This window comes from Haplochromis burtoni, unplaced genomic scaffold, assembly GCF_018398535.1.
Source record: "Haplochromis burtoni strain Fernald_Lab_line unplaced genomic scaffold, NCSU_Asbu1 Contig_53, whole genome shotgun sequence".
Classification (NCBI taxonomy): domain Eukaryota; kingdom Metazoa; phylum Chordata; class Actinopteri; order Cichliformes; family Cichlidae; genus Haplochromis; species Haplochromis burtoni.
This window is the reverse complement of record NW_024582414.1, coordinates 2,616,070-2,636,546: the sequence shown is the minus strand read 5'-3', so window position 1 is coordinate 2,636,546 and position 20,477 is coordinate 2,616,070. Positions and strand designations below refer to the sequence as shown.

The following is a 20,477-nucleotide window of genomic DNA, read 5'->3' as shown; positions in this document are numbered from 1 at the left end:
AATGCTTTAAGCTCTTTACCTTGCAGGATGAAGTGCCGTGAGGTAACATTTGCTATGATTTGGCAGTATGTAAATATAATGAACCTTAATTGAATTCCATCAGAAATTGACTGTCTTTAAGTTTGTGGTTTTTTGGGGGGGGTTTAGGTCCTTCACTACATTTGCAGAGTAAATATTGCTCCTAAATATCACATAATCAGACCAAACTTTTTGTGTTACAATCCTTCCACCGTAGTTCTGCTAGGAAACACTGCTCCAGAAACTGAAATGGGGATTTACTTTTTACTACAAGTATTGCATCTGAATCAGCTATCTTGACTAGGTCAGTTTGGTTGTCTGTGTTATTGCAAAGAATGGAATAACATGTACTGAAAGTGATTTAGTAGGTGTCTTCTAATGGTCATTACAACAGCACAATAAAACGGGACTAAAACTACAAAACATAAATAAAAGGGCATTCATCTTTTGTAGTTTCACTTTTGGTTTGTCAGGTAAGCTACATTAGAATAACAAGTTATATTTTCATTTTAATTCAGTTTTAAATGTGCAAATTTTACATGTACTTGTTGTTATACATTTTACTGGTGCTAAGATGTCAAGTCCTGACGCTTGAAGGAGCACCTGTCGTCCCAACATCCTTTGCGTTTCCAATATGGAAGAACTGGCGGTGGAGGTCCGTGGCTCCAACGGGGCTTATTACAAGGTAAATACCGGCTTATCAATGCAATTTCAAACATAAAAGTTGTTCATACGGTACAGTATTCTAGTTTAAGTCTCGTGGATTGTGGCAACATGATCCGACTTCCTCTGTACGTACCCGAGAGTTCGATATTAGCTTGTACTAGCAATGCTAGCCATAATTAGCAAGCTAAGCTAGCGTCACTCCCATGTCCTCGCCAGCTGACACTTTTGAGGACCTTTCTTCAAAGCCAGTTTGGAAGAACCGCAGTCTTGCATGGGATAACTTGAATACGTAACACAGAGCAGGTGTTATTAATTTTATTTGACTTCTTGTGCCGCTTTCTCGAGCTGAAAGTTAGCTAACTTGATAGTTGCCTAGCTGTTGACGTCGAAAGATGTTGCTGAAGTAAATAGTATCTGCATGTGTCATCATTGGCTATTGAGCTGATATCAGAAACACGGAGGACCAGCCCATTATACCTTGACGCAGTTTATTAAAGTGTGTCGTGTTGTGAAGGCACCATGGTTGGTGGTGTGAGAGATTTTGAAGTCTCTCTGCACAGACTTCACGACTGACTGTCGCTGTCTATTATTTGATACTCCATCATGCCGAAGCTATTTTTTTCGGTATGTGTGAGCCAGCTGTTCCTTGTCAATCCCGACCAGCTGGCATGTCGAGTGGGTCACTGATACCATCGACTTTAAAGCTATTTCTAGACGTGCTGCCCACAGCAACACCCTCGCCTCTTCTCCCCCTGTGTCTCCTCTCTCTTCTCATTTTTCTCCAGACTTCCAAGTTTTTCTTTCTTGTCTCACCTTCACAGCCCATGACTTCTTTTGTACTACTGCATTTTCACACTGTTCTCATTGCTTTTCCTTATTTAACACACCCCTTTTTTCCCCTGGGCGATTCTGTCCACTCTGCCACCCCTGTGTCTTAAACTCTTTAGACATACGTGTGTGTGCTTTCTTTGAATGTAATCAACACCGTCCTTCACGCAAGCGAGACACATGGCTTAAATAAGTGTCTGAACGCACTGAACCTGGGGTTCAGTACTTCCAAGTCTGGTGTGTAGTGTTGGGTACCTCACGTTTGACTCTAGCACAGGCGTTGTGCCAAAAAATGATCCACTGCCAAAACTGATTTCTGATGTTTCTGTGTGTGCGTGTGTGTTTTCTTTTTGTTGGGGCTTTTTTTAAATGATATCTTTACTTATGTTGTTAAATAGACTGTAGTCATTAGGATTTATGTAGGAGTTATACGTTAAGTAAGGAAATGACTAGTTTTACAGTGTTTTTATGTCTCTCTGTTATTGTGCCTGTGTATGAAAGAACTGTGATGATATATTTGTTGCGTTTTCCACTGCCCTCTTGGCCAGATCTGTCTTGAAAAAGTTTTTTGTAATGTCAATATCACTTTCTGGATAAATAAAGGATATATAAAAGTAATTTTGCAGCTTCCACCCTGTGATAGGAATGTTGTCAAATGCTGGAAAGCAGTTCAAACTTAAACTTGCAAAACAAGTCCATACTTATCAAATATATCATTTTGTTTTTTATTTATTTAGATATTTTACACATTAAACTATCTGTGTTGGTCGCTATCTGTTACCATCAGTGGTGCTGATGTCACTGTCACAGTATTAGCATACCACAGTATTAAATAGTAGTGCTAGACTATTATCGGTTTTGGTTACGTACTAAGGTTTCAAACATGCTATCTCACATAGTGTAAGAAAGTATGATTGTTTACTGCAGATAATATTCTAATATGCTAATAAATGCAGTGTTAAACATATTAAAACATAAACTAAGACAGTGACAACAAAGCTCTCTTTCTCTGATAGTAATTGATCTAACTGCCGAATTACCTGAAGAAGCTCATGAAGCTGTCAGTGTCTCACTAAAATACTTTTCTTCAGTTCACTGCCACTGCCATTGTCCTTTGTTTTTGTTGTTCTTTTGTTTGTTTTCTGGTACGTTTTCTGGAAAGTTGCTGGTTTCACTGCCTGCAAGTTTGGCTTTGATTCAAAGACAGGAGGCCGAGCTGGAGGTGGCAGAAGTGAAGATGTTTAGATTAAGTTAGAAAATGTAATGTAAGAACAAGATTAGAAATGAGTACATCAGAGCAACAGCTCAGGTTGAGCATATTGGAGACAAAGTTAGAGATGCAAGGCTGAGATGGATGAAAAGGATGTTGAAGATGGAGCTGCCAGGCAGGAAGAAATGAGGAGGACATCACAGATGGTTTATGGATGTAATGATGGAGGACATGCAGACTGTTGGTGTGACAAAGAAGAATGCTAGGGATAGGGTGACATGGAAGCAGATGGTCTGCTGTGGCAACCCCTGAAGGGACCAGCTGAAAGAAGTCTTTGTTTATGGCTTTCAGATTATACTAGTCCAGTTTTAAGACCTCTGCTGCTGAGATTTAACAACAGTGTGGTAGTTATTACATTTTTTCATTCATATGAAAAATTAAAGCCATCGACGATCAGTTTACTAATAGATAAATGCCTTGCTCTTATTTTGAAAGTTTGGCTGCTATTACTCATTGAGTGTTGTGGCAGTCATCAGTATCAGTCAGCTGCTAATTGACATCCAACATCCTGAAAGTTGGAGTGAAGCTGTGGGAGGCTATGCTACTTGGTTATTAAATTATTTGCAGGGGAGAAAAGTATTTAAAAATCAGATAATATAAACACATTATGTAATAGTTCTTTTAAGAAAGCCAGTGTGTGCCTTCTATACACAAAAGCGCAAGATCACTTATCTGCGTGCACATGCCCACCTCCTGCAACAAATTGAATCTAAATCTGTGGGAAACGTAGTTATGCTCACATTCAGTTTTACACTTTGTGCTGTCACACTGTATCCTAGTGTTTAACAAACGTGTTCAATTTGCTTCTTTTCATGCAGGGTTTTTAAGTATTTTAAATTCATTATTGTGCACATCCTTGTATACATCCTAGCACATTTCTTCAGAATTGTTTGCTAGTGCTGTGCATATCTTAGCATGTTACTGTGAGTTGTATACAGATGAGATAGTGGCAAACAATCAGCAGGAGTGTGCATCTTGTCAACAATGCGTATATACTTTGTGTGCATGCACAAAATAAAAAAAATGGGTTCCCATACCCAAAATGTCACTTTTTCTGCTAGACATAAAAAACTCTTCTTTTAAAGCAGGAACTATATTTAACCGCTGATCTGTGTTTCTGTCCCTCCTGCAGGGCTTTGTCAAAGATATCCACGATGACTCTCTCACCATTGCCTTTGAGAACAAGTGAGTCTTTACTTCTTCTGCATTTGACCAGTTTTCATAAAACATGTAAATTTAATATTTTATCATAGATCCAGAACCACCATGTTTTAGGTAAAATAAAAAAATGGGGTCTTTTTTTTCTCAGTTGGCAGCCAGAACGCCAAGTGCCCTTCAGTGATGTCAGGATGCCCCCACCTGCTGATGTCAAGAAGGAGATTGGAGAGGGTGACGAGGTGGAGGTAAGGACACAGATATAAGTTCTCTCCTTTTTTCTTTTCCTCTTGTCCTCACCTGCTTCTTTCTATATGTGCCTTATCCTGCTTATGTTTTCGTCTCCTGGCAGATCTTTTCTAGAGCCACTGAACTTGAGCCGTGTGGTTGGTGGTTGGCTAAAGTCCGCATGATGAAGGGAGATGTGAGTAAAACCTTTTTTGTACATGTGACTATAGGCACTATGAAGAGTATTCTACTTATTCATTTTTTTTGTTGAACCTTTCCATATTTCCAGTTCTATGTGATTGAGTATGCAGCCTGTGACGCGACTTACAACGAAATAGTGACCTTTGAACGTCTGCGTCCGGTCAACACCAACAAGGCCATCACCAAGAACTCCTTTCACAAGTGCTTTGTCCCGGTTCCTCAGGATCTACAAGAAGCGTATGTACAGCACCTTTACAGCAACAAAATTAGAGACAGACAAATTTTAACTAAATTCACAGGCTTGTTTAGTTCATTAGCAGTGAGAGTGTGTATATGCAGTAGAGCCTTTATTGTACCTGTTATATATGGTCTGTCTCGTTTTTTCAGTAGATGTGAACTGTTTGTTTAAGGATTGGAAGGTAATATGTTTTTTGTTTTTTGTGGACAGGTGCCAGAATGAAAATGCTCATAAAGACTTCAAGAAAGCCGTGGGAGCCTCTCACATCTCATACTGCCCTGAGACCAGCCAACTAGTGATTGTGGTAACTGGCTTTCTGTGATTCTGTGGTGACATGTGGCTATGTACAGTAGCACCAAGGCTAATGCACGATGTGCTACACCTTTATCCTGCCCTGCATGTTTGTCTAATACATGACTCAGCTGTTCATTTCTTTTAGTGATTATGAGCAGAGGAGTATCCCCACATATTTGCATAAGTCTTTTTATTTCCTGTGTGTGTGTGTGTTTTAGTCCACCAACGAGACGACAGTGAAGCGTGTGTCTTTGCTGAGTGACATGCACCTGCGCAGCCTCAGGACCAAGCTACTTCTAATGTCACGCAACCAGGAAGCCACAAAACACCTTGAGGTAGGGTGATGGCAAGAAAAAGACCTGTTACTGAGATGTTCTGGGGTTACTGTATGCACTGTAGTTGCCTTGGAACAATCTCAGTTGGTAGTTCAGGCCATTTATTATGGTAAATGGTAAAAGACAATCCTACTGCTTAAAGTAAGCTAAAACAATAGCCAAATTATACCTTTTAGTTGAGCAATTGTCGTTTTGCTTATAGCTTTTTATTGTGCCATTTAGTATTGGGCAGTGATCTCCAGAGACTGATTGTTGTATAATACCATAATATAATACAATAATTGAGGTGGGAGAGTGGGGTTAACATAGTGCGGTGCACCTAATGCAAGCTGTGTGGCTGAAACTTAAAAATAAGAGAAAAAAAGAAAGAAAGAAGTAGGTAAGTAACTGGCAAGTTTATTTTCTACTTCCAGTTCAAAAAGAACTAACGTGTGCTGTTCCAGCAGGGTGGCCTTCATATACAGCAGGGATGGGGGAACTCCAGACCTCAAGGGCTGGTGTCCTGCGGGTCCTTGATCCAACACAGCTGATTTAAATGGCTAAATTACCCTCTCAACATGCCGTGAAGTTCTCCAGAGGCTGGTAATTAAGTAATCATCTGATTCAATGTGTGCTGACCCAGGGTGATATCTAACATCTGCAAGACACCGACATTTCAGGCCTGGAGTTCCCCACCCCTGATATACAGTGATGGATGATTTAGCCTATCATTGGGTGACTGTAAGTAGGCGGATGATAGCTGAACAGCAAAAACTGTATAAAGTTATAACATTTGACAGACTTTCTTCTTTAACTAAACTTTTTTTTCAACAAACTTGTTCAGTCTGTTTTGTTTGTTGTATTTTTAATTTCATTTTCTTTTTGAAGTAGCTCACCTGTCTCTGCTCAGCCCTGCATCATGTGCTCCTCATACATATTAATCTTTTAATTTAAAGAAGTTAAGGAAAGAAGACAAAGTAGCATCTTTCCAAATACTTTAAAGTCACATCTACACACAGGAATCCTCTTCTTCTTTGACCTCTAGTTTTGTGATGGTGGATCAGTGTAGCCGTTCCTTGCAGAGTTTGAAGTTGCATCTGTGTCACAAGTGTCAGTAATATGTAGAAATACTGAAATGAAGATATAGTGAAGCTGATAAAGTTAATGACTCATGAATCTGATAAGTGTAATGTAATGCATGGAAAAACAAGACAAAAAAATGTCTTGATTGGCAAGCCACTAGCAGTTCCTCTGATCATTGTCAGTCCATGAGCTCAGCATCCTTAGACACAACCATATTACCAAAAATATTTCAATAATCTTAACCTCTGTAAGGTCGAGCATTTAGTTTTTGAGTTTAAATTAACATTACACTTAAATTTGTTATTGTTCAGTTTTTGTACAGGATGAAAGCTTCAGGCAGAGCTGACTGAGTTCATTGGTTTTGACTATGTCTTGTGTTTTTCGTAGAACTCCAGGCACTTGGTGTCTTCCTTCCAGGAAGAGTTTACAGTGAGACTGGATCTAATGGGCCTGGCCATTGGCAGCCATGGTAGCAACATCCAGCAAGCCCGGAAGGTTCCAGGTGTAACTGCCATTGAGCTGGATGAGGAGTCAGGCAATTTCAGGATTTATGGGGAGGTAGGTTGGTAATACAGTGGGTAGTAGGGTTACTGGATTGTACACCGGGTAAAATAACTATTTAACATGTCACAAATGATCTAAGTCACTTTTTAAAGATGCTATTGACATAAAATTCTCACCAGATGTCGGCCAATCCATACATGCAAAGAAATCAAACCATAGATGTCCATAAATTATGTGTAATAATGAGAAATGTCTCAGTTGCTGAAGTTCATTCAGTACTTTGTACATAAGCCTTTGTTGGTGACGAGAACTTCAAGGCGCCTCCTGTATGGAAAAGTAGTTGTAATGTGGGATTTATGTGATTCTTCCACATAAATAGTCTTTAAATCCTAAAGGGTTCTTCTATGAAGAGTTTTAGTTCTTTCTCTGAAAATTTTATAAAGGAGACAGGTCAGGTGATTGGCTGGGCCATTCTAGCAGCTTTTCCTTCCTCTGAAACCAGTTGAGAGTTCACTTGGCTGTATGTTTTTGATCACTGTCTTGCTGAAACATTCATCCTCATTTTATCTTCATCATCCTGGTGAACGGCAGCCGATTTTTATCAAGAATGTCATGGCACATTTTCCACGTTCATCCTTACTTTAATAATATGAAGCGTGCCAGTGCTGTATTCTGAAAAACAGCCCCACACCATGATGTTCCCACCTACAAACATCACCGTTGGTATGGTGTTTGTGGGGCGATGCAGTGCAGTGCCTTATGGCATCCAAAGGGTTCATTTTGGTCTCATCTGACCAGACTGTTTCCTCTGGGTATTTCACAGGCTTGTCTAAATGTTGTTGTTAAACACGCTTCAACATGCTTTTTCTTCAGCAATGGAGTCTTGCGTGGTGAGTACAATTGTACTAAAACAATTGTACCTGCTGATTCCAGGTCTTTCTGTTGCTGGGCTCTTGAACAACTCTTCTAATAATTCTTTTCACTCTGCTGTCTGAAATCTTATAGGGAGGTCGTTTTATGTTGAAAAATTTGCAGCAATAAGATGTGAAGGTCTTGCGAGAGCTCATTGGTTTTACCCGTCTTGTGTGTTTCTTGTGAGACATCTTAGTAATGGGACAGCTTTTTATAGGCCATCAGTTGGGACTGAATCAGCTGATAATGAATTTGCACTAAGTGGGAGGATTGCTTTCTAGTTACTGATAGTTACCATGCCCTTTTTCACATTTTTCATGGGTTGTTACCAATGTCTGGTGACAATTTCATGTCAAAAGCACCTTTAGAAACATACTTACTTAAAGAATTGGTGACCTGTTCAATACATACTTTACCCTCTGTATATAAAAGCAAAGTAAAAGTAATTTCCACAACAAAATCAGTAAATATTAAGTATTTTATCGAGCTTAAATTGGCTAAATTGTCTTTCAGTATATATTGAATTATCAGCAGGGCTTTATTATTCTATACAACAACATGGTTGTCACTCACGTCTTAGCTCCTGCCAGTGAGGATGTGAGAAAGAGAAGTGATGACGAGGGTGACATGGTGTTTAACATGTGCACTTAAACTGGTAAACAGTATAGATGCTTTCTCTAATGGTGAACAAGAAAGAAGTAATAACATATCTTTCTTATGAAATTGTTGCTTTTAGTTGACGAGATTCCTACAAAGAAATGAACACCATTTAAAGAATCCATAATTATTCCTGTATGGCAGGTTATGTGTGAAGTAATATGAAAATACTGACATGAAATTGGATTTGCTAAGTCTCTTTTTTTAATGGTCTCACATGGAGAATGTTATTTATAAGAGAAATAGCGTGGGACTCTTTAGACGTGCTCTTTGTGTATATACTGTACATGTTGTACAGTGGTAACTGGGTTGTGTATATGTTTTAGCTGAGTGTGTAATATATGTAAGTGACCCTGTGTCTTCCTTTAGACAGCAGAGGCAGTAAAGAAAGCCAGAGGCTTCTTGGAATTTGTAGAGGATTCGGTCCAGGTGCCAAGAAACCTTGTTGGTAAGTAGATTCAACTATTTTAAGAAGGGGATAAAGAAGTTGGTATTTAGTAACAGCAATGAGTAATTAGTAACAAGTCATTCATTCATTCAGTACATCATTTGCTCAACTTCTCAGCAACATTTAAACAAAAACTTTCATATACTGTGCTTATATATCCTCAGTTTACTAGTGTCTCATCTTTTTGACCTAAGCTGCGACGTCCCACCTTTTGATCTTTTTCTCTTTTCTTTGTCTTTAGGCAAAGTGATTGGTAAAAATGGTAAGGTCATCCAGGAGATAGTGGACAAGTCCGGTGTGGTGCGTGTCAGGATAGAAGGAGACAACGATACCAAGCAGCCCAGACAAGAAGTAAGCCTGCTACTGCGATGTGTTTACCCCCAACTGATAAAGCACTGATCACTATGACAGATGTTTAAAAGTCTATAGGAGTACAGAGCGTACAAACAGTGTCATTTAGTTGGACAGTCCCATATTAACATCTGTGTTGTGTTTTTTTGTTTTGTTGACACAGGGAATGGTCCCATTCACATTTGTCGGCACTAAGGAGAGCATTGGCAACGTTCAGGTCTTGTTGGAGTACCACATCTCTTACCTAAATGTACGAGCACCTTTGTGTGTGAGCGTGCACGTGTGTCTGCGTGTTGCGTTTGCTAACCTTTTTCAAATGCTGTAATGCGAATTCCCAGCTATGTCAAGCTGCTTTTAATGTCCACTCTGGCACAAGACTAATGACACTGCCCGGCTTTTAGCATGGAAACAGCACACAATAAACATTGCTCAAGCAGGATTGCTTTTTGTATGTGCTTTGCAGATAGTGTTCTCAGATGTGTTATTATAATTTCTTATATTTAATTTGATTTGAATATTAAGTGCAGAAGGATGGAAAATATGTTTGTATGCAGTAAATAGAAATAATATTAAAATGATTATATTACAATATTGTCAAAATATTTCATATTGGAGGCCGTTACTTTAGTTACAATGAAGCCTTCGTTTCCATATTGATGAGCTGGATTTTAATTTACCACCAATTCAGTCTTTAGCAAGTAATCTTATATAAAAACGTAGTGCAGGATTCATAGATATGTGAAATTTGCTCTGTATTTTGCTGTGTATCCATTTTGCACCATGTGTATGTGTGGGTCCTGTGCTGTTTGCATGTTTTGTGCTGCGTTGGTGCTTCGTGTGTGCTTTGTTTTGCACCGTTTGTGTGTAGGACATGGTGGAGCTACTTGCAGAGGGCGCACAGCTAGCGGAAGAGCTGAGGCAGATTGTGGATTATACACAGGGAGGCAGCCTAGCAAGATTAAGAATAAACAACACAAGGCGAATTGGATGTGATGTAGATGTGTGTATGGTCATTATGCATGTGTGTGCCGTGATGACTATTTTAAAACAAAGCTCTCAGATTTGCATTTTTTTTTTATTTAGTTTAGAACATACTGCTTTTTTTGTGTTATTTATCGTCTTCCTTTGCTCTAGGAGGTGGAGCAGCTTCGTCTGGAACGGATGCAGATTGACGAACAGTTGCGTCAGATTACCCAGGGCCACCGACCAGTTGACAGGGACAGGGGAGAGAGGGGGGAGAGAGGAGGCGGGTATAATACAGAAAACAATGCCAATGCCTCCTCTACGTCCGTGCATGGCAGTCGCTCTTACAACAGCCGAGGGCGTGGACGCAGGGGCCACAACTACAGCACTGGATATGGTAGGCATCTCTAAAAATCAAACGCTATATGTGCAAAAAAATCACATATACAGTAAAATCATGCAGGAGGTCAAATGTTTGGATTGTTCGCACCTGTAACAAGGTGTATAACTATCTCCTTCTTTCTCCCTCTTTGTTCTATCCTTTCTATGTGGGTTATTCTTTCTTTCTTTCTTTTTTTTTGTCTTCTCACACGTGTTTGGTTACACTCAGGCAACACCTCAGAGCAGTCCAACGCCTCTGAGACAGATTCTGAGCGCAAAGATGAGCTGAGTGACTGGTCTCTGGCTGGAGAAGATCATGAAAGGTGAGGTTACTGTGATCCATATATTGCATTATCTCACCAGTTTTTGACTAAACTGCTGGTTGCTGTTCTGTGTAATCAATTTCATTTGGTTTGGTGGACTTGCAGGGAGCGGGAGAGAGGCCCACGCCCACAGAGAGATGGCCGCAGAAGGCCAGGACCCGGCCGAGGAAGGGGAAGGGGACGTGGAGGAAGAGGAAGTTACAGCAACAGCTCTGGTAAAATTGATAATTCAAGGAAAGTAGGGACACTCTAATTTGTCTAGGGAGCTTGGAAAGAAAAGCGTCTGGACTTGTTTAAGTTTCCTTGAAGACGTTTCATCCAAGAAGCTTCTTCAGTTCTGGACTGAAGCTTTAAGTTTCCTTGAAACGTCTTTCAGGAAACTTAAAGAAGGCCAGAAGCTTTTCTTTCCAAGTTCCTTAGACTACGACCTAGATGATTGGGAACCTTCACAGATATATTGACACTCTAAGTTATCATTTTCTTCTGTTAAAGTTCTGTTTGAAAGTTTTTGCCTATTAATCTGATCCTGTATGTGCAGCAGGGCCTCGAGACCATGAGGATAACCATCACTATGGAGCCTTGGAGGTAAACACAGAGACCGATCAGACAGCTGATACAGATGCTAGCGACTCCAACTTGCCTGCTAACCGCCGCAGAAGATCTCGGCGACGCAGAACAGACGAGGATACCACTCTGATTGATGGCATGAGCGAGTCAGACAACGCCTCTATGAGTGAAAATGGAACAGGTATGAACGTTACTAGATGTTTGTTGTTGTTGTTGTTGTCTCACACAGTGTATTCAGGTTATACCGACTGCTGTTCTGAGCTGTCAGGACTGTGCAGCAGTGCATCATTTCTATTTTGAAACATGAAGGGCGTCAGTGCAGCTCAAAGTAGATCACAATTGTAGATCGCGATGTAAGTCCCTCCACCCCAATCCCTCTGTTTGTGATGACCTGACACCTTTAGATGACCAGGAAGCTAAACCTCAACGTCGTAATCGTAGCCGACGTCGCAGAAACCGTCTGCCTGAAGAGAGGCAGCCAGGTAACCAGGCAACTGGATCACCTAGTGTGCCCTCCTCCAGTGAGCACTCTGAATGACTTGACTAAAAAAACCTTGTGTTTGTTTGTGTTCCACCAACACCATGCTAAACACAAACTATGGAAAACTGAGCAGTCGTGTTCTTGGCTTTTGCTATTTGATTCAATATGGCTGATCAATACTGTAATATAGCATTTTCTAACAAGGTTTGGTACGTAGAAATATAAGTATGCATCTCTTTTTAGCAGAAAACCTTTTTTTACCAATAAATTTGTCACAACTTGCTTTTGCTTTGTCATGCTGACATTAACAGCAATTAATAGTCTTGTTTGTGTGGTGTGTCATTGTAAATTGTTCTAACATATTTTGGTGTAATCTTGAATCTAAAATGCATAATTAGTAAAAAGGTTATTCTCAGACTGTGAGAAAGGGCACTTTTTCTTTAACTGTGTACACAGGTTTAATAGTAGTTCACTTCACACTGCAAATGCTGCTGTTGTGTGTGTTTCACTAATCTACAAGAACTGTGAAGACGATACAATCCTGATGAAGTTTGGAATATCTGAAACAGATTTGTGCCTCTGCTCTGGTATGAAGGAGTCAGTCTTCATGTGCTTTCATAGTTTATTTTCTCTGTTGTTGTATTTGTTTAGTTACTGTGGCTGACTACATATCCAGGGCTGAGTCTCAGAGCAGACAGATGATCGAGAAGGACTCCCAGAAAAACAAGGATGTGGTCAGTACCTAGTTTACAATATCCTCACTTCTCGCTGCTTTAAAAGCCTGGCAGTCACTGGTGATTTAGTGTTCGTCATTCATTCGTCATTCTCTCTCACCCATCACACACTGTTTGTCCCACCTTTCTGTTTAGGGTCAGGTGGATGTCATCGCTGAACACAGCCCAAACTCTGCCGTGGCAACCACTAATGGTTCTAACGGTGCAGCCGATGGCGACGGCAACAATGGCACAAGAGCTCCCAGGTCTTCCACTGAGAAGTCCACTAAAGTCTCCTACAAGGAGGAATCTAACCCACAAGCTGTTGTTAATGGACTCTCCTAGTCAGGGCAAGGAAAATGGTTTCAAATATTTGAACTTCTAGAGCTGCACTTGATTGAATCTCCATGACTGGAGCAGCTTCAGAAGTGAACCATAACATGTAAAGCACTGTTTTCTCTCTCTCTTTTTTATTTTAGATTTTCCAAATATTTGTGACCTGTTCCGCTGTGCAAGTTTCAGAGGTCAGAACCTGAACCTCCCTTTTTACACCTGTTTTATCCAACTATTCATTTTACTTTTTTTTCTTTTTTTTTTACAATAGTTCTTCCTGTATGAGCTTGCCAAAGATAGTCAAACACACATAAACTTACAGATGTGTACATGAACTGCTTTTCAGTCCTGTCTTCACTGAGAGCTCTGGGAGAGGCTGCACTGAGTACAGCGTTTATTAAATCAGACAGGGATTCCAGTCAAACCCATACTGTGGTATGAATGCAGCAGTCCTTTTTCTATTCGTAGAAACATCACAGCAGGGTTTTAAAAGCCTTTTCCTAGTTGGATCCAGAAAAATGCTTCCATAAACTTATTTCAGGATGTAAATTAACTGATCTGCATGGGCAGTAGCACAGTGCAGATTGGCTTGTTGGAAACCCCAAGTATGTTTGACATAAACGTGATTAGCTGTCGTGCCTTGAGAGTAGATTCAACATGTCGTTGCCTGGCTCTGCATGCCATCTGAAATCCTTTCACCTGTTTCTGTGTTAGCCTTCATCTGCCACAGCGGAACCAGACACAGCGTCTCCATGTGCTAAATGTTCTCTTATGGTACTGCGGGAGGTGAAGGCAACCACTGAAACACCCCAAAAAGATTTTAGGGGCATCTTTTTAAAGTCAGGAGTGTCTGTTCTCGTTGTGGGGAGGGTGGGGATGAATCCAGTTATCCTTTATATATATATAAATATATATATATAAATAAATATATCTGTTGAAGAATTTCACATTAGCTGCTTCCTGTTTTTCCAATATGCAACCACTTGGGTCACAGAAGAAATGCTTTTACATCGTGTCTGGAAAAGAAACTGTAGAAGAGTTGTTTTCTTTGCACTGAAACATAACCTTTCTTCTGTTTAAAACGTGATTGTAGTTGAGTCTGAAAACTGGCTTGTTACCGTTTAGTGCTGGACAGATATGTACCATCAGTGCTCGGCCACCTGGAAACATCTCATTCCTAAACATTGTTTCATTACGTACATCCCGAGTAATGCTTGATGCTGATTAATTTTTTTCCCTCACTAGGAATTCAATAAAGTCACTTGAGTTTCTTTTAGGGTATTGTCCACTTTTATCTGCCCACTGTTGGGGAAAACAGAGCCCTGTAAAAACCGACCACTGCGGTGTTGAGATGTTTCCAGAAAACCTTGCCCAGGTGACGATGTCATTTTCATGGTTCTTCCACACTGGCTGGCTGGAAACTGGTCATGACTGTTCCACTAAGGAAGGAGATATATTTGGTTTATTTATTTTTAAGAAAATGTACAGTATTTAAAAAAACAAACAAAAACAATCTCTTCTGTTTTCTTGACACTAACATGCGATGCTTAGAGGTTTTCTTTTGGGACAAATTTGGACTACTGAGAGTTGTGACATCCCAAGTGTTTTTGTTGGGTCAACTACAGTAAAGTTTTTTTTGTTGTTTTTTTAAGGATCGTCTGGTTGGTTGATGTGCAATATGTTTTGTATGCAGGTGGTTCTTAAATAAACTTGATCTTTCGTGTAGATCTAAAACCCATCTCTGTGTCTTGCTTGTGACTGTTAGCTGTACACATACTTTTCAGGAATGCTGCGTCGCTGCATTGTGTGGAGATTCTGATTTGGATAGTGAATGTGACAATAACCTGTTTACTGATGTGTAAAGTATACTGGTGCAGTTCGAGTTTATTAAACAAGGTTTGTCTTTTTCAAAAACTGAGACATGACCCACATCATCTAACTCTTGACCAAGTTTATTGAAAAGTGTCTTGTTAGTTTTTGTATTATCCTGCAGCCAGAAAGATTATTAAATGTATGAATACAATGTAGGCATCCTTTACTAGCCATGATTTGTATATGATAGCTGTGGTGTCTCTTTTACAAGTTAAAAACTTATGAAATGAGAAATAGGAAAAGTTGTGTCTTTGGCTGAATGTAATGAAGTGTTTTCCTGCCAACACACCCTCTTGGCTTCTGTGGAGTCACAGGCAGTTTCATGTTGCTAGGTTCACAGACTTAGAAGCTGTTGATTTGGTCACCATTCATGTTTCAGTATCCATCAGACAGAATTTCTTTTTCAGCATACAACCGGCTTCTTTTCACTGGCTAAGCTTCAAAACATTTCCATATGCAAATGCAAAATGTTTCACCTGCTTAAGTTGATTTAAACCACAAATCTGCTTTTGAGTGAATTAACCTGTTACATTGGAACATCACATAAGTGTAATTTCAGTAAGCACAGGAACATTTTTTAAGTTTCTGCTAATGCTAAAGTGTTCAAACCAACTAACATTTGACCACATTAACAACAGCGTTCTGTTGCTAAAAAAAGACCTTTTTAAGTTAATGCAACATAATATTCACATGTCCAAATGTATCTAGTAAAATCACAAGTAGAAAAACTGTCTTTGTTCTCTCACAAAATGCATAATACTCAATGACTCCATTAAGTTTAGTAACTGCTTACGAGACATCTGTAGGTTGGACTAAGAAACACACTTCATGTGTGATCTTAAAAAACGCAAAACAACAATTTGAAGTTCTGTCAAATGGAAACCTCTTTATAGAATTTCACAAAGTCAATATAAACTGAGCAGTAATAATGACAGGATTCTGGTCTGCACTTGTACAGCGTGATTTTATTTTTAGAACAATCAGTTAGAAAAACTTTCAAGTCAGTCAGTGCATGAATAAGCATCTCCACTTTTATTTCTTGGCCTGCCCGTCCATCAGATCCTTTGCTTCGTTTATCTTTGCTGCTAAGTAGGGAGATCCACCTGCAACACACACACACACACACACACACACATAATCACACTTCACGTTGAACAACAAAACAGGTTCTTTTACTATGCAGGATGTTGACAATACACCTAAGACCTGTTAACAGACTTGCCACTCATGCGTAACAGCTCAGGACTACATTCTGAAGTTAAATGTTATGTAAACTTTATTTATACAGCACCTTTCACAGGTCAAAACCCACAAAGTGGGTAAATAAAAACAATAAAAACAGGCATATAAAAACACAGAAGACAAAACGATAAAACAGCATACATATGACATCATACAGCCTAAAACTAGTTAAAAGCCAGTCTGAATAAGCAAGTCTCCAGCTGCTTGATTTTTTTTTGCATGATCAGCTTTTCATTGTAAATAAAGTGCAATTGTGAAACGTGGTCACCGATTTTTATGAAGGTTCTCGAGCCAGTGCAGTGTTTTCCAGAACAGAGCTGTGCCGGTTTTTCTGCAGTGATGCCTCAGACTTGTGTGCACAAATACCAGGAGGGTTGAAAGCTTTTAAAGTCTGAGAAGAACTTTATTCCTTGATTTTATTTTTTTGTTGACTGCAAACAAGTTTGAAACTATTTTATTGTTTTATACACCTTGATATATAATCCTAAAGCTGAACACCTCTCTGGACTTTGTGGACCTTGTATCATATTTGTACATTTGGCAGGACTATGTCTGAATGAACCTTTTATGCTTGTTCTTTTGTAAAAATTCTGTTGCTCTGCTTTCAGTATACATGTCTCTGATTGTTCTGGTGCTTCAACGCAGCCATTTTTATCCAAATTTGCTGACAGCTACACTGGGAAGTCCCTGCTTGACTTATAAAGTTGACCACCGTTGTAGGCAAAGGCAAGTGAAGCCAGATAATGGAAAGATACTCTGAATATACTCAACTTTGTTCATAGTATTTTAGTAGTATTTTGTTTATTTTTTATTTTCACTAGATAACAGACTCATCAGAAAAATAGTCGGTCTTTGAGTAAGCACTAAGCTTTCTCTTACCTCTATCTGGATGGTTCAGGATCATCAGTTTTCTATGAGCTTCTCTGATCTTATTCTTGTTGGCTGTGGGACTGAAGACAGAATAGTGGTGCAACAGTAAATGTGTGTAACAGTGAGTTATTATGAGTGATTAGTGGTGGTTGTTAAATGTGCTGCTGTAGTGGAGAGACTACAAACAACACAACAAGGTAGCCGTGCAGCACAAGACCAAACCTCTCTGAACCTGGAAGTATTGTAACATCACAGATAGACTAAGAATCAGTGCTGAGTGCTGATCAGCATCCACATACCTGACACCTAAAACCAGAGCAGCTTCTCTCTTTGTCATCTTTGGTTCAAATCCACCTCTATAGTAGCCTCCTCCAAATGCCTGAAACAATGTGTGCAGTCGAGGTTACGAGTTAGGAAAGAGAAAACTAAATGCAGACTGAATGCAAAGACCACATCGAACTGGCAGAGTTATCACAGCAAACACGGGTTCCTTCTTACAGTTTTAGGGAAGCTCTGAAGGGCCTGTTTCATCTGGGGTTCCATCTGCTTCATGGCCTGCATGGCATAGCGACCTGGTACATGAAAAAGATGAGACGTTTACAGTGATGGGCAAATCCACTTTATCTCAGATGACAAATCAATCTGTGGATTTGTCCCTTAAATGTTTTACTGTTAACACTGATGCGGTTTAGGGTTGGGCGCCGGTGCAACTAACAATACTTTTCTCACGATAATGCTACTATCACAGTACAACAATACAGATACAGTACTGACACTACAAGACAACCTGTAATATATGAAAATCTGAGAATATATTAAATAACAAAAAAATCACCTAGACTCACCTAGCTTAACCGAACTACCAAAAAACATTTGTCTTACATCTTCAGTTTCTGCTTACCGGTAATAATTTATTTGTTGAAAATCAATAAAAAGCCACATAACTTAGAAACTATGATTCTTACAAGTGTGTTGTGTACTGTACACATATAGAGAGCGTTGTGTAAAGATTTAAAATATCATCACATTTGACCTCTGACCTCTTCTTTAAAGTCAAAGAATGTCAAACTTTCATCTTTTATCTGTAAAACTACTTCAAGTTCTACTACCTTTGTTTAGGACATGATACTGGTATATGGGGATTCTAAAAGTCACATCATAGTTTGCCTCCAAATATCATGTCACCTCTCCCCTCACTTTTACATTTCACGCCTGCCTTTCTTTCAAGTTTATTAATATTATACAATAAACTCCAGTTATTCATGTCCACCTATTTACAAATTAATACCTATAATCCATGACCTACTCCAAAATAATGTTTGTGGAATCAAAGTAAGCATGTCATGCCACCCTTATCTGATTTTTTCCTGCACTTCAAACTTCCTAAACTTTATATAATACTACTCCCTTAAAAGTAAATACTGCCCAGAGATTAAACGACGTTGGAAGAGGTTTGCACTCTCAGGTTTCTGTAATTTAAATGTTCTTCATAATTTAATATCTGCTTTGGAGGCGAGGAGCATTCGCATACTGTTAAATTAAACCTTAAACACAAGGTTTCATGTAGTTTCTGTCAACACACACAGGACTTGCCCTTGACCTACTGATAGATGACAAACGGAAAACCAACATAAACATGAAAGTTAAATCATTCAGTGGTTTTGAGTCAAAAAGAATCTGTTATGATTTGGGACGGATTGAACAACAGTCTTCCAAAATATAATATTTATCATTTGTGATGATGATGCTGCAAAACATCAACTATTATAACTGCAAGTCTATTAGTCAGACTGTAAATCTGTGTTTCACACCATCCTTCCTTCCCTTTAGATTAAATGCATTTACAAAGTGCTTTTCTACTCGCAGTCTACAAACATTTCTAACAATGCTTTTTACTATACATACTATGTATGGAAAGCTCTGTGCAGTCACACTGCTGCTGCACTGCCTGCAACATGTGTTGCATTTAGTCTGCATTGTGTGTTTAACCTTTTTCTATGTTAAACATTAAAATTTGCTTTACTTTTGTTAAATATGCGGCTCTGCTCTATATGTTTGTGATCAGCCACTTGCTGCCAAAACCGCCTCTTTTATGCGAGCGCTGTCATTGCTAAACCAGGAAACTGAGTTGATATCTAGCTTAACCTGACCACTTAGCTAGATTGCCGATGTTGAGAGGTCTAACCACACAGTTATATTTTCTTCATTACATTATTTGTAAGACAGTTTAAGCCTCTTATTCCTGCTCGGGATAGTATATTAAGCAAAATGACACTATAAATGTGCAAAGTGCAAATAACACTATTAAAAAGTTGTCAAAAACATATGTAAATTTACAAAAATAGAACTATGTAGAGCTATTTTTATGTCATCCATATATGTGTATGCATTTTGTTTAATAGTTTCCTTGCAATTCAAGTACTTTGTACTGAAGTTCAATGTCCATGGTGCTGTACAGTCGTGAAACCCTGTCTGACAAAGTTAACAACAAAATTTTCCAGTCACGGACCTGCAAATCCAGCTGCTGCCAGAGCCAGTCCCACTGCCACCATGGAGCTGGCCTGCGGAGGCAGAAAGGTGGAAATCAGAAAGCTTCAGGACATTAGGGGATACAACGCAAATCAGCAGACCAGAGACCGCGTTGGAGCTCGCTGCGAAACCCAAGCGGCGTGTTTACATTTGATTTAAACCTATCAATGGTCCAATTATCAGGCTAATAGTGACGTGCTGGTTAAAATAAGAAGAACACGAAACTTTAGCTTAGCTTGGTCCTGTCGTGTTGGGTCATATGCACGTTTAAGTAAAGCTAACACTAGCTTAGCTATTAAAAATAACGCCTTCAAACGCTATTTCCGTAGTCTCTCGAGCATGCAACCATTTTCACATTTCATGTGGTAAATCACGATTTCAACTTACCATGTTTCTGTGTTATGTTCCGTTTATGCTGAAGATTACGACCATAACTTTTGACCTCTCATGTTTTCGTGGCTCAGGCGTCCATGTGTTTATGCCGGAAATGAAAGAGAGCTGTCGTAAACGCCGGGTAAATGCAACTCACAGCTGTTTCCTTGGTTTCTAACGTTTGTGTTTATTCCTGGATAAATAAAAATTTGCGGGACAGCGTGAAAGTTATTTGACTTTATAAAACCATACAGTTAAAAGAAAAAAAAACACACGTTAAACATTTTAAGGGAAACATTTTTTTAAAAGGGAAAAAAATTGAAAATAATACTTTACCCAGTTTATGTCAATGAAACAAATATTCTGTTGTGATTCTAGGATGAGACAAGTACAAGTAGTGAATGTGCAAACTCGTGTTAATGCTTATGCAAGGTAGTTTATTAGTGTGACAGATACTTCTAATAATACTGTAAGAAATATAGTAATAGTGCAATTATACTTAATAGCTGTGATGAGGTGGTAGAAGAGCAGTGTTGATTATTTTATTCAGGTGTCTAATGGTCTTTGGGTAGAAGGTATTTGAGAGTCGTTTAGTCCTCAATTTCAGACTCCTGTAGTGTGAATAGATGACGCTGTAGGTGATGTTAATTATGTTTTGGGCCCT

The 20,477-nt window shown here is 39.2% G+C and overlaps 2 protein-coding genes across 11 annotated transcripts; one reads left to right on the top strand and one right to left on the bottom strand.

Moving 5' to 3' along the window:
• Positions 1 to 592: 592 nt before the first annotated feature.
• On the top strand, positions 593 to 14,671 carry fxr1 (fragile X mental retardation, autosomal homolog 1). 10 transcript variants are annotated; one of them, XM_014334065.2, is made up of 19 exons: positions 593 to 703; positions 3,915 to 3,967; positions 4,092 to 4,185; positions 4,290 to 4,361; positions 4,455 to 4,603; positions 4,815 to 4,908; positions 5,117 to 5,233; positions 6,683 to 6,853; positions 8,738 to 8,816; positions 9,058 to 9,167; positions 9,331 to 9,417; positions 10,036 to 10,167; positions 10,302 to 10,527; positions 10,741 to 10,834; positions 10,940 to 11,049; positions 11,373 to 11,582; positions 11,806 to 11,922; positions 12,534 to 12,616; positions 12,752 to 14,671. In XM_014334065.2, exons 1-19 carry the CDS (start codon positions 653 to 655, stop codon positions 12,938 to 12,940), a joined length of 2,238 nt encoding a protein of 745 aa, XP_014189551.1. In that variant the 5' UTR covers positions 593 to 652; the 3' UTR covers positions 12,941 to 14,671. The 10 variants fall into 10 exon arrangements, with proteins under 10 accessions (XP_014189551.1, XP_014189561.1, XP_014189560.1 ...); XM_014334075.2 differs by lacking the exon at positions 10,036 to 10,167 and having other exon boundaries at positions 11,376 to 11,582; positions 11,806 to 11,883; XM_014334074.2 differs by lacking the exon at positions 10,036 to 10,167.
• Positions 14,672 to 15,745: 1,074 nt separating this feature from the next.
• dnajc19 (DnaJ (Hsp40) homolog, subfamily C, member 19) lies at positions 15,746 to 19,958 on the bottom strand. Its single transcript, XM_005923846.2, has 6 exons — positions 19,829 to 19,958; positions 19,422 to 19,473; positions 17,411 to 17,484; positions 17,212 to 17,291; positions 16,922 to 16,992; positions 15,746 to 15,903 (listed from the first exon to the last, which is right to left on the bottom strand). The coding sequence occupies exons 1-6, from the start codon at positions 19,829 to 19,831 to the stop codon at positions 15,833 to 15,835; spliced, it is 351 nt and encodes a 116-aa protein (XP_005923908.1). The 5' UTR covers positions 19,832 to 19,958; the 3' UTR covers positions 15,746 to 15,832.
• Positions 19,959 to 20,477: the final 519 nt, after the last annotated feature.